The 11,263-nt window shown below is 51.5% G+C and overlaps 4 protein-coding genes across 4 annotated transcripts; 2 read left to right on the top strand and 2 right to left on the bottom strand.

The window, feature by feature from the left end:
• Positions 1-479: 479 nt before the first annotated feature.
• On the bottom strand, positions 480-1,979 carry LDX57_002317 (uncharacterized protein; the record flags this gene model as incomplete). The annotated part of the gene is made up of 1 exon (XM_046083965.1): positions 480-1,979. One exon carries the CDS (start codon positions 1,977-1,979, stop codon positions 480-482), a length of 1,500 nt encoding a protein of 499 aa, XP_045939928.1.
• A 275-nt stretch (positions 1,980-2,254) lies between these two features.
• Positions 2,255-3,979, bottom strand: LDX57_002316 (uncharacterized protein). The gene has a single exon (XM_046083964.1). It carries the CDS (start codon positions 3,758-3,760, stop codon positions 2,447-2,449), a length of 1,314 nt encoding a protein of 437 aa, XP_045939927.1. The 5' UTR covers positions 3,761-3,979; the 3' UTR covers positions 2,255-2,446.
• Positions 3,980-4,448: 469 nt separating this feature from the next.
• Positions 4,449-8,470, top strand: LDX57_002315 (RING-H2 finger protein). The gene is made up of 4 exons (XM_046083963.1): positions 4,449-4,919; positions 5,199-7,435; positions 7,496-7,771; positions 7,838-8,470. The coding sequence occupies exons 2-4, from the start codon at positions 5,273-5,275 to the stop codon at positions 7,943-7,945; spliced, it is 2,547 nt and encodes an 848-aa protein (XP_045939926.1). The 5' UTR covers positions 4,449-4,919; positions 5,199-5,272; the 3' UTR covers positions 7,946-8,470.
• ade5 (phosphoribosylglycinamide formyltransferase) lies at positions 8,471-9,856 on the top strand. The gene is made up of 3 exons (XM_046083962.1): positions 8,471-9,113; positions 9,313-9,690; positions 9,771-9,856. The coding sequence occupies exons 1-2, from the start codon at positions 8,703-8,705 to the stop codon at positions 9,547-9,549; spliced, it is 648 nt and encodes a 215-aa protein (XP_045939925.1). The 5' UTR covers positions 8,471-8,702; the 3' UTR covers positions 9,550-9,690; positions 9,771-9,856.
• The last annotated feature ends 1,407 nt before the right edge of the window (positions 9,857-11,263 follow it).

Raw genomic sequence — 11,263 nt, 5'->3', positions numbered from 1 at the left:
TCTTTTTCTTCTTTTCTTCTTTTGTTTGTGTCGGTTGTAACAGCGTTGCAAATAACGGCTCTTATAGATCACTCATATCTCTGGCGTTTTATCACACTTTCTGCGTCAAACATACCCAAGTCATGGTATTAATTAGCATCGGTTTGGAGTTAATACATGACTTATCACAAGATGTAATCATGGACATGGGCGACGACACGTAGAGTAAATCGATTACATTATAAAGACATATTGTCTTCGTAGGTAACTCATGAGAGACAGGATGCACGCAAACTCAAATCATCACACATAAAATTCTAAACTAGCCTTAGTGCTGACCATTGCGAAGTCAGAAACACTTGGGATAATAGATATAGCACATGAAGTACTCCGTATGTAAGTCGACGAACGCAACGACGCGCAACGACGCCTCGCAGATCACCAGGATTGAGAGGCATTGCAGAAAATGCAAGCTGAGAAGTGTTGCAAGGAAAGGCAGTTCACGGAGTACGACCACGTAGCACCTCGGCCCCGCCTGTTCTCATTTCTTCTAATTTCTTAGTGAGATCGGAAGACTGTTCTTCGACAGTGTCATGCCTTCTTTTGATCTCAGCCTCGTAGGTGGCGGCCGTTTTGCGCCGCGCGCGACGTAGATCCTTCATCTGGTTCAGCATCTTGCTGAATTCCTCGATTAATTGATCACCACAGTCTTCCCACTCTTCCATGTTCAGATTAGAAAAGTAATCTCGACGTTCTGCGTCGGGAATCTCCATCAAGTATGAGATCTTGTCTTCAGACGGGACCTGCGTTTGCGGGGCGGTGGGTGGTGGAGTAGTGGATGGGATGCGGTCAAAGGGCTCGGCTTGAAGTTCGGAGAAAGACTTCTGGCGTAAGACCTCTGGCGGGTAGTCGAGATCGAGGTGTCTTTTCTTTGGCTGGGCTGGTTCCGGGCTCATCCTTCGGACAACCGAATTACGTCTCGCAAAGGGATCATTGATCGGATCCTCGTCATCAAGAGCATCGAGATTCGTGATATCAAACCGATTGAACGACTGCACGCTACCGGGTCTTCCATAATCTAGGTCAAATAGACCTTCGTCGTCTCCAGGCGGCTCCGGGCTGACTATTGACACGCCTGTCTTCCTGGCCGGCTGCGGTCGGGGACCAGACGCACGTCGAGTGGGAGTCAATTCTAGCTTGTCGAGAAGGGAAGGCTTTGGCGGGCTAAACCTTGTCCTTGGGGTCGTGCTCATGTTATGAGGAAGTGTGATCTTTCTAGGTGCGGTGATGGGTAACGCTTGGTTCGGAGCTCTGGTTTCAGAGGTCGATTGGCCGTAAACAGTGGTCTTCAGAGGCTCTTCCTGCACCGGGCTGGTGTTCTTTGGATAAGGCTTGCGGCTTGCACTCCAGAAATTCTGCAGGCGCTTGCTCAGTGGTGCCTCCATGCCACGTCGTTTTTGGGAATGGTTGGACTTCGTCTCATCGGAATCTTCATCGTCACCCACCACCGAGGTTAACTGGCTTTCATTGTCGATATCGTCTGAGTCAAAGCCCGCCGTTTTCAAGGCTCTGTCCCCGAGATTATCATACCATTTAGGGTCGTAGGGGCGACGGGTCTGGCGGAATTGATGCAGAGATCTTGCATTCACGTTCCCATCTGTACTGTAGTGCTGGGGCTGCGTGACGCGTGGGAATTGGTATGGGACATCATCGCCGCCCATGACACTAGTCGCAGCGACGGTAGAATCATCGACGCCTTCGACATCGGTGTCGAACATGTCCCTTTGCACCGCATTTTCGGCCGGCGGAAATGGTGGTCCTTGAGACTCCGGCTGCCTATTGGCTTGTGGCAGCAACGACGGCCCCAAATTCGTTGCTGGAACATCCACTCTGGCTTGGTCGGCCAGATTCTGCCGCAATTGGTGATTGGGAGCAGCATCATTCATAGGATTCCGAAGCTGGGTTGCTTCCTTGGAGTGTACATAGTCTCCAACGCCCATTGTGAATTAAATAAAGCGGTGAGGGTGGGGAGAGGAATTGGACGGCAGATCAAATCATACAAGAAGAGACAACTGAAGAGAAATATCAGTGCGCGATGTTCTATAAGTGAGGACGCTTGGCCTCCTGGGATGATCTAAGGGGCGGGGCCATTCATGGTGGTTGGAGAGACGATAAATGAGTCTTGGTCGGAGTTGCCCAACTTATCGACACGCGCGGGAACTTTCAAGGCACGCGAGGCTGCCACGAGGTCACGTGCGACAGACCGCCAGCCGATGGTTGCGATGTTCAAACTAATTCTCGATAGTCTACAGTACTGTCTAGTGTTTATGTAAAAACCATATCACAGACCCAAAATTCGCATCATATCCTCCTCCAAACAAGGGCTAAGCGAAATGGTAGTGTAGCCATCTCCGAAATCCTTCTTTCGCAATAGTATGCGGCAACATTATATACATGAATCCCCTCTTCAATTTGAAGCAAAATTATCATCATCAATATGAAAATCCTCGAGTGTAGAAGTCATCCCTTTGCCACGCCTTCTAGCTTTCTCAAAAAGCGCTTGCGATCTTTCGATCTCATTTTCCCTCATTTCCGCCGCCCGTCTCTGTTCTCGTCTGACCTGGATCGATTCATCCTGTAGGTCGTCTACCAGCGCCGTCCTGTGATCATCGTACTCATCGTTCTCATCCTCCGGGTAAGGCAAGGACGACACGAACATATCGCCGATCCACAGCGCAATCATGCCCCTGAGTTCGAGTAGGTCGGAGGAGTCGGAGTATGGAGGAGACACCATAACTTCGTCCATTCTAGCCGCAATCTTTTGAGCCTGGCTAAGTTCGTTCTTCTTAACTTCTGCGAGGAGGGTCCGGGTTCTATTTCGGGAGCCGCCATGGCCATCAAAATCGGACGTTGCATCTTCCTCTTCCGAAAAGTCTGACGAGTTCTCTTGATCCTCCAGGATCTTTTGAGAAGTCATCCGATTTTCTTCCTGAGTGACATAAACCCAAAGACCGAACATGGCCGCATAAAAGTGCAAGGAGCTTATAGCATCCGGATCTACCTTTCGAAAGGGATATTGCATGATTAACGTTTCGTAATAGTTTTTAGCATCTTCGAATCCTTCCCGAGTGAAGAGCAGCTTAGATGGCCCCGTCGCTTGAGCGACTCCATTGGCTGCTTGACACGCATTGTCGGATATCTGACGGCCGCGCCGGAGCAATATCTCAGCCCCGATGCCCCATCTTTCCTCGACTCGCACATCAAGAGGAGTCCCGTTATACTCTTCGCGAAGAAGCAGTCCCCATGCCCTTCCAGCCCGAATGTAATCTCTTTGGAGAAGGCAGCGGTGCAGGATAGAGGAGAGGACGGCAAAATGCTGGTGTCGAAGATTACCCTGATGAGCAGCAGACTGCGGGGGATAGATAGGAGATGATAAGGACGACAGTTCTTTCAGAATCTCGCCCTTAGTCTGTCGAGGTGCTTTCGCATCTTTGGCAGGGCCGTGTGGGAAATCCCCGCCCGGTAGTTCTTGATTAAAAGGAAGTCCGGCAATACGGTATTGATGTGCTTCATCCGGCGACAATGTCAGAGAGGGGCCAGAGGGCGCTCTGTCTGATGCAGCATCCGTTGTTTCGCCCTCGGTATCTGCATGGGCATTGCCCGAATCATCCAGGCTTTTTTTACGTTTCTTCGTTTCATACTGAGCCGCACGCAGACTAACGGGTTGTCGCCATGAATGCAGTGGAAGAGAAAAGGCTGACACCGAAGGAGTAAACGCCATGAAGTCCTCTGTCGTCAAAACGCAGGTGGTCTCCTTATCCCTCGAGGGATGATAAGCTAACGACCATGGAGGCTGGCGGTTAGGGTAGTTGCATACGCCAGGCTTTGGTAGAATGAATCCGACTAGTTGACGAATAAGATTGATTTTCTGTCTTTGATTGACGTCAAGAATCAATCGAGAGCTATAGTGGGGAAGCAAATGCGACGTGTTGAACAGAGGGAATGAAAGCGAAGAATGGAAAAATGAAAAGCAAAGGGAAGATCACCAGCCAAGACCGATAGATCAGATCCGAGAGGAAGCCAGGCATCCTCAGTGGCTCCCGTTAAGGCTCACCTACATGGCCTCAGGCCCCACCCAGCCGGTTCCGACGGAAAACGTACGCGAGTTCTGCTGTAACTAAGAAACAACAAGTACTCCATACCCCGGGGTAAACGGGATTCTTGCATGTCCGTTGCTAGGACCAGTACCTCCTACGGAGTAATTCACTACCTATTGCAAATCAGAGAGAATCATTAATAATCAATCTGAAGATTTACTCCGAAAGTCACGGGGCGGCAGGGTGAAGACTTGCCTAATCGGGCCAAGGCTAGTCCCGAACGGCGCCTAAAGGTCAGCAAACCCGCCAAACCGTCCAAACCGCCCAAATAATATGGCCAAAAGACCCCCCGTTATCGTTCACCTCCCGTCGTCGTCATCGCCGCTTCCCTTCTCTCCTACAACCCCTTCATCCCTCCCACCTCTTCCCTCATCCCCGCGGACCAAGCCGTCAATATCCGCCCGTCCCCTACTATTGACTGGCCTCCCGACCTGGTTGTCGTGGGGTTCTCTCCAGAAGCCGGTCGAACCCTTTCTTTTTATCTTCCGACTCCTCGTCACGGTAACTGAGACCGTTGGCACCTGCCGCTCCGACTCCCACAATCCAGTCCCTTCTCGATAATAGGCAGCTCGATTCGTTGGTCTTTCGAAACCTTCGCCTCTTTTCTAGCGTCACTCTTTTCGCGATCTTTAGCGACTCAACTGCGTTAATCCTACTTAGATAATCGATCTATTGGGAAAGTCGACAACGGGGACTGCTTGCTCTCCGACGCAGGCATCTAGGTCTTTTGGGATATTCAGATCCGTTATCTTGGGGGTCAGCTTTCACCTGAATTGTCCAATGGTATGTACTCCTCGTGATATATTTCATTCGCTCTTCTAGGCGTCCTGGGGAAAGCTGCTGGCAATCGGCTTCGAGAAGCGCTGCCGCGGAAGTTCATCAACGCCAATCTTGTCGCTTTCACTCCTGGGTCCTGCCCCATCTCTATCCATTCCGTTTGCCATATCTAAATTTCTCATTACGATCCTTTCTTCTCAATTTTGTATTTTATCCCTCCGTTGAGTTCCTTTCGCAAGTGCCTACTGTCTTCGCTCGTCTTACTAATGCGACATTTTGTTTTAGTCATCTAGTTGTCGATGGCAATAGGCGGTTTTTAAATACCCATCCCCACGTCCCGATCTTGCACTCTTGTTACTATGGGACAGTCTTCTTCGACGCAAAGAGACCACCGTCACGATAATCACCTAGAACACATCTTATCTCTTCAGGCAGCCCGTGGTCGGGTTAATAGTGATGCGGACATGAACGACGGGCGCGGCATTGAGAGGACCGGGGACTATGAGCCCCAGTCAAGACCCGAAATAACCGACAGTGGCATTCAGACTTCCCCTTCCGGTCAGCAGAGCCGGTCCGCGGAGTCCTGGCACCCGATGATTTCCGGAGAACAACCAGGAACCTCGAGACACATGGCAAGCATCCAGGAGGAGAATGGGTCACAATATGAATCGAGTCAGCGAGAATACCGGTCGGCTATCTTCGCTCGCATGGCTGCTAGAAGACAGTCCACTATGTCGCGGTTAGGGTCAAGGATCTTGCCAAATTCGGTTATCCGTGGGCTTCTCAGCAGCGAAGAAGAAACGCCTGCCGAGGGCCACGCTCATCGGCATGGAGTCGTTTCGCGAACCCTCCCACGCTCTGAAGTTTCTCACAGTAGCAGTCGCTTCAGCCCCTTCAGCTCCTTTGGCTCAAGAGGTATCAGCCGACGACGTTCGATTCGTGGGCCTTATTTTATTCCGCGCAGTGACCCGGGCCTGATTCCGGACACCACTCATCCTTCTACATTCTTCGATCCCACCGCAGACCATACGCCAGAAAGCACGAGAGGATCTTGGCGTCGAAGTGCTCGATTGCATCGTGTTCGACACTCCCTGTCAAGCCCTATCACGCATATGTTCGGTCAGTCGTCCTCGAATATGACAGATCCCATCACGACCAATGGGCAACAACATCCTTTGGGCTCATTGTCCAACGAGCCACCACATACCTTCCTTCCGCATCCAGGACCCATGGACTCTCGTATGGACTTCGACGAGCCTCACGAACTGGACTCCGTTGAGCCTGCTGTAGGAAGCACTCGTCCTACTTCCCCGATGTTGTCGCAGTCTGCACAGGGATCGACGGGCTTACGACAACTCCCAGGCCTATTGCGAGCCAGATCATCTAGGGCTATGCGGCGGGAGGAGCAGACGCCTCTGTCGCGCGTCCTTCAGCTAGCCGCTGCTGCCATCGCCGCCCAGCTTTCCGGTACTACCGGTCCAGTAATGCCTAATATCCAAGCGCTCGGTAATGACGGTTTGGACGGCTCTCTGGAAAACTTCATTCAAAGCTTGCAGCACGCGACGTCAACACAGACAACGCCAAATGATTCACCCGGGCCCTCTGCTGGGGACACAGGGACTGGGCCAGCGACACCTGTCAATTTCTTGCGAGTATTCAGATTTGCCAACTCGGAGAACGCTGGCCCACTTGGCATGTCGAACCGCTCTGCGGGTGAGTCCGATAACCTTGGCAGAAGTGCGGATGGGATGGATTTAGAGAATCCAATGGACGGACCCGAGGGACGGACTGTCACCCTGGTTGTCGTGGGAGTTCGATCGGTACCATCAGGCAACGGCCCGAGGAGCGACCAACAGGCCAACGGTGGTCCCGGCTTAGATGCCTTACTCCGTCTGCCGTTCTTGTCTCCAGGAAACCTTGCCCGTGGCCCGGAAAATGGTTCTACTCTTTCACCGCGTGCCGAAGGACGTCCAAGGTTCCCCATAACTAATCGAAATTCGGTGGGAAGTCCTAGTACCCTGAACATCAATGGTGACACCCCGCAATTGCAGGGCCACCAAAGCCCGTCGCGGCGGCTGTCTGACACTGGAGGCCGGGTGCCTCTGTCCTCTGTCCCTTCTGTGCCCTCGGAAAGTCCTCCGGGCCCTCATCCTCCTCCATCCACACCCGCCGAGCCAGGCCTTTCGGCGGTTTCATCAGGGGCTTCAACCCCCAGCCGCAGGCCATCCGCTGCGTCGATGATGCCCCCAAGCGTTCTGCTGCAGCCTGACGAGAACCGGACTATGCAGCCTACGGTTGAAGTTGACGAAAATCCACCTTTTACGGCATCGCACCAGCGACGTCGAAGTGATTCTGAGTATGCTCGGCATCGTGATCTGGGCTCCGGTGCGGTCCGGCGCAATGGAGTTGTCGAACCCGACCATGCGCCACCACCTGCCGGCAGAAGTTGGCTGATCTACGTGGTTGGCACAAACCTTTCCGAGAACCACCCTGCCTTTGCAACTCCAAGCCTGTTCACCGACGTGAGATTGACACCGTCCCCACTTGCTCTTGGTTTCGTTCTTACTGACTTTACTCGCCAGAACCCGACTTACGAGGATATGATACTGCTTTCATCTCTCTTGGGTCCCGTGAAACCACCCGTTGCCACCCAGGAAGAACTCAGCTCCGCCGGCGGTCTGTTCCGTCTCGTGGAGTACGGCGGATCGCTCACCGCGGAGGCTTTGGATGGTGCTGGCACCATCCATATTCCCGACGGAGACCGCTGTCTGATCTGTCTCAGCGACTACGAGGCAGCCGAGGAACTTCGCCAACTGAACAAATGCAAGCATGTCTTTCACCGAGATTGCATAGATCAGGTTCGTCCGATTAACCCCGATGGTCAAATCTACAATAGCCGTATCAGCTAACTTTCTATCAACTAGTGGTTAACAACCGGTCGCAACTCTTGCCCCCTGTGTCGAGGCCAGGGCGTTGTCGATTCAGCCAACTCGGATGGCGCGACGACTGGACCGAGCCCTGCTGCAGTGTGAGCAAGTCCACCTTTCGCCTTGGATTTCTCTACCCTTCCAGGATTCCGAACTATCTCTTTTTAATAGCCCCGAACCATCTGAGGATTATTAGCATGAAGCGTCTATTTAGCAGTCTCACGAACTTGTTTCCTTCCACCTTCTTCCTTTCTCATAACGGATATCCAGTGCATCTTTGATCTTTGATCTTTCTTTTTTCTCTTTCACAGAACGCCCCTGTTTTGGTTCTTGGGCTTCGGGCATCAATGGCATTCAAATTGTGCGGCGTACCCAGTTCGCTATGTTCCGGTGGCCTGGATGTCTTCACCATGATACTACCCACACGGGGTTCTTGTACTTCATTTTTCTATGTGACATACCTTATTGGATATTGAAATTTGCCTCCCTGCTCCTGCGCGTGGCTGTATAATCTATCAGTCTTCTGGCTCCTCGAATCTAGCATATAGAGTATAGATCGTAGGACAACGCCCCGCCATCTCCGCCCCTCCACGCTGACTCATCCCACCCGCGTCGACCCCTCCGGTATCGTCCCGCCGTGCTTGCTCCGGCGATTTCTGCGGTTCATTCGATCTGCTTGGGCTTCAAGTCTTCAACTCTTCAGGAACTTCTTACCTCGCGCAATATTTGCGACCAGTGTTAATTAGACGACCGCTTCCAAAAGAACCTCTCCGCGCACCTCTCCCCCGTCTCCGTTGCGACATCATACCCCTCCACGTATTCTATACCCCTCGATCTCTGACGAAAAAGGGATTCACCTACAATGGCAACTCCCGTCCGCATCACCGTCCTGATATCCGGAAACGGTTCCAACCTACAAGCGGTTATTGACAAGGCAAGCGCGGGTGAACTCCCGGCGACCATTGTCCGCGTCATCTCGAATCGCAAGGACGCCTACGGCCTCGAGCGCGCCCGCAAGGCCAACATCCCCACGGAATACCACAATCTCGTCAAATACAAGAAACAATACCCCTCGACCCCCGAGGGCGTTCAGCAGGCGCGGGAAGCCTACGATGCAGAATTGGCGCGATTGGTGCTCGCCGATAGTCCAGAGCTGGTCTGCTGTCTCGGCTTCATGCATGTGCTTTCGCCGAAGTTCTTGATACCGTTGGAGGAGGCGAAACTCCGGATCATTAACCTTCATCCTGCCTTACCGGGGGCGTTCAATGGGGCCGTAAGTTGACTTCCGTATTTCCCTTCGTGTCATTTCTCGGGCAGATGGGAGTGTATACCCGAAAAATCAATAACTGTCATGAATGATCGGGCGTGAGGAAAGAGAAGACGGTGCTTTTCTTGTCTCAATCATACGACGGCTTCTGATTGGGCGTTTCGGTCACCGAAGAACCCTCACTAACCTTCTTCCTCGTTGATAGAATGCTATCGAGCGGGCTCACGCTGCTTGGCTAGAAGGCAAAATCGACAAGACCGGTGTGATGATCCACAACGTGATTTCAGAGGTCGACATGGGCAAGCCGATTCTGGTGCGGGAAATTCCCTTCGTCAAGGGAGAGGACGAAGACCTAGAAAAATTCGAAGAGAAGGTTCATCGTATCGAATGGGGCGTTGTGATTGAGGGCGTGCAGCTCACGATCAAGGAGATCAGAGGGTGAAATCATTAAGTCTACTATAATACCACAGGGGCTTTGCCAACAAGAACCAAAATTTTGCATGAAAAATCAGGCGATGATTTCATGATTTCAATGATACACAGGAAATCTACTTTAGGGGGTTGTGAAAATTGAAAAGGAAAGGTAGGCTCAGTTCGTTGATCTTACTGTCCACTCAAAAATAAGGATGTTTCTGTGTGGCGCTAGAACTAATCAGAGAGCAGGAAGTCATGATATGATGCAGAAAACAAAACAAATTCCATTATAGAGAAAAGGGGGGATGAGGGGATGAGCTCACGCGGCGCCACACTCGTAAATTGATCTCTCTTTTCCCATTCTACAATTCTACTCGCTCCACGATACCTTAATCAATAGTACCCTTCTGCGGAAGTATCTGCATGCACCGGCTTCATCCTATGGGGCTGTGAGAGAACACTACTGCCGGTTGGCATCGGTGATAGTGGCCCCAGTGTTTCTGTTATGTGGGCAGACTGAAAGAATGGGTCCTCATCTTTTGACTCATGACCATCAGCCAAGCCATGATGATACTGTTGGGAAGTTAAAGGCTAATCAATGGCCTACGTATTACGAGTACGATGGCCCATATGATCCACGACGTACTAATGATCAACGCCTAAATGCAGCGTACCAAACATATAGTTTCAACGCCGGACTGAGAACTGGATACCACATACTGTTCACTGGTCACTGGTCACTGGACAGCATAGTACTGTCCCGTATCCACAACACTAGCATCTAGGACGGATCACGGAGGCACAAACGCCGACTATGGAGCCTGTCTGGATCTGATAAACCAACCATTGCCTCTCATCTAAACAAAAGACAGGGTTCAGAGTTCAGAGTCAAACTTGAGGGAAATGGAAGGGATGGGGAACTTTGCATCACCCTGCATCGTCAGACCCAGTCAATGCTCAATAATATACAACTTTTCCCATCGTGGTCCTCAACAAGGAAGGTGGCAACCGGCCAGAAAGGTCTCTAAATTAATACAGGACGGAGGCAATTAGTGTTTATTAATTAACAACAGGTTCGGTGGCATTTGTCTCATGCTCTGCCGGTGGACAACGCCACGGAGATGAAGTAAGAGTCATGGTCCGTTGACCACCCGGGCCGGTTGGGTTAGATGGCGATGTTCAAGGTGAGAATGTGGAAAGGGTTCTTTTTCTGCTTTCTGCCAAAAGTACAACGATGCAAGCTCACACTACGGAGTACAGATCAGGAACCCCAGAAAAGGTTTGCCTTCCGGTGTCAATTTTCCCGTGGCCAATAGGTTGACAGAGAATGTAGGGTATCCCGTAAGGTAGACAGACAGAGACACTACTGCGACTACTCATGCAGCATCATCCTTCGAGCAAAACCAACCAACCTTTCATTTCCTGGTCGCCCCCGGCCCGTTTGGTGAAACGTGTTCAAGCCTCTGTTGATCTGATCTTCATCTGGCGTCGGTGAAACGGTAGGTTGAATTGGTCGTTGCCTGACAGACCTCCTGCCTAGAACTTTCTCTTTTGCTGTTGATGGCCTGGCTTAACTCCGATGATGGATACCGTGTGGCTGTTCCATCCTGCCTTCCGTGTCATGATTCATGAATCACTCAACCGTGGAATGGGGACAAGGGAGACCACTCGGAACGTAGAATGCAACTATGCATCCGTGACTGGGGCCTTTTTTCCTTCTTGAGCTTGGTACAGACACAAGA

This window comes from Aspergillus melleus (assembly GCF_016097325.1).
Source record: "Aspergillus melleus strain CBS 546.65 chromosome Unknown contig1, whole genome shotgun sequence".
Lineage (NCBI taxonomy): Eukaryota > Fungi > Ascomycota > Eurotiomycetes > Eurotiales > Aspergillaceae > Aspergillus > Aspergillus melleus.
This window is presented reverse-complemented; position numbering and strand designations above follow the sequence as displayed.

Excerpts from the sequence above, each read along its gene's own strand:
- LDX57_002316 (XM_046083964.1), bottom strand. The coding sequence starts at position 3,760 with ATGGCGTTTACTCCTTCGGTGTCAGCCTTTTCTCTTCCACTGCATTCA.
- LDX57_002315 (XM_046083963.1), top strand. The coding sequence starts at position 5,273 with ATGGGACAGTCTTCTTCGACGCAAAGAGACCACCGTCACGATAATCAC. Across the intron at positions 7,436-7,495 it reads CTCCAAGCCTGTTCACCGAC|AACCCGACTTACGAGGATAT; the intron begins GTGAGATTGACA and ends TTTACTCGCCAG. Across the intron at positions 7,772-7,837 it reads ACCGAGATTGCATAGATCAG|TGGTTAACAACCGGTCGCAA; the intron begins GTTCGTCCGATT and ends TCTATCAACTAG.
- ade5 (XM_046083962.1), top strand. The coding sequence starts at position 8,703 with ATGGCAACTCCCGTCCGCATCACCGTCCTGATATCCGGAAACGGTTCC. Across the intron at positions 9,114-9,312 it reads CGGGGGCGTTCAATGGGGCC|AATGCTATCGAGCGGGCTCA; the intron begins GTAAGTTGACTT and ends CCTCGTTGATAG.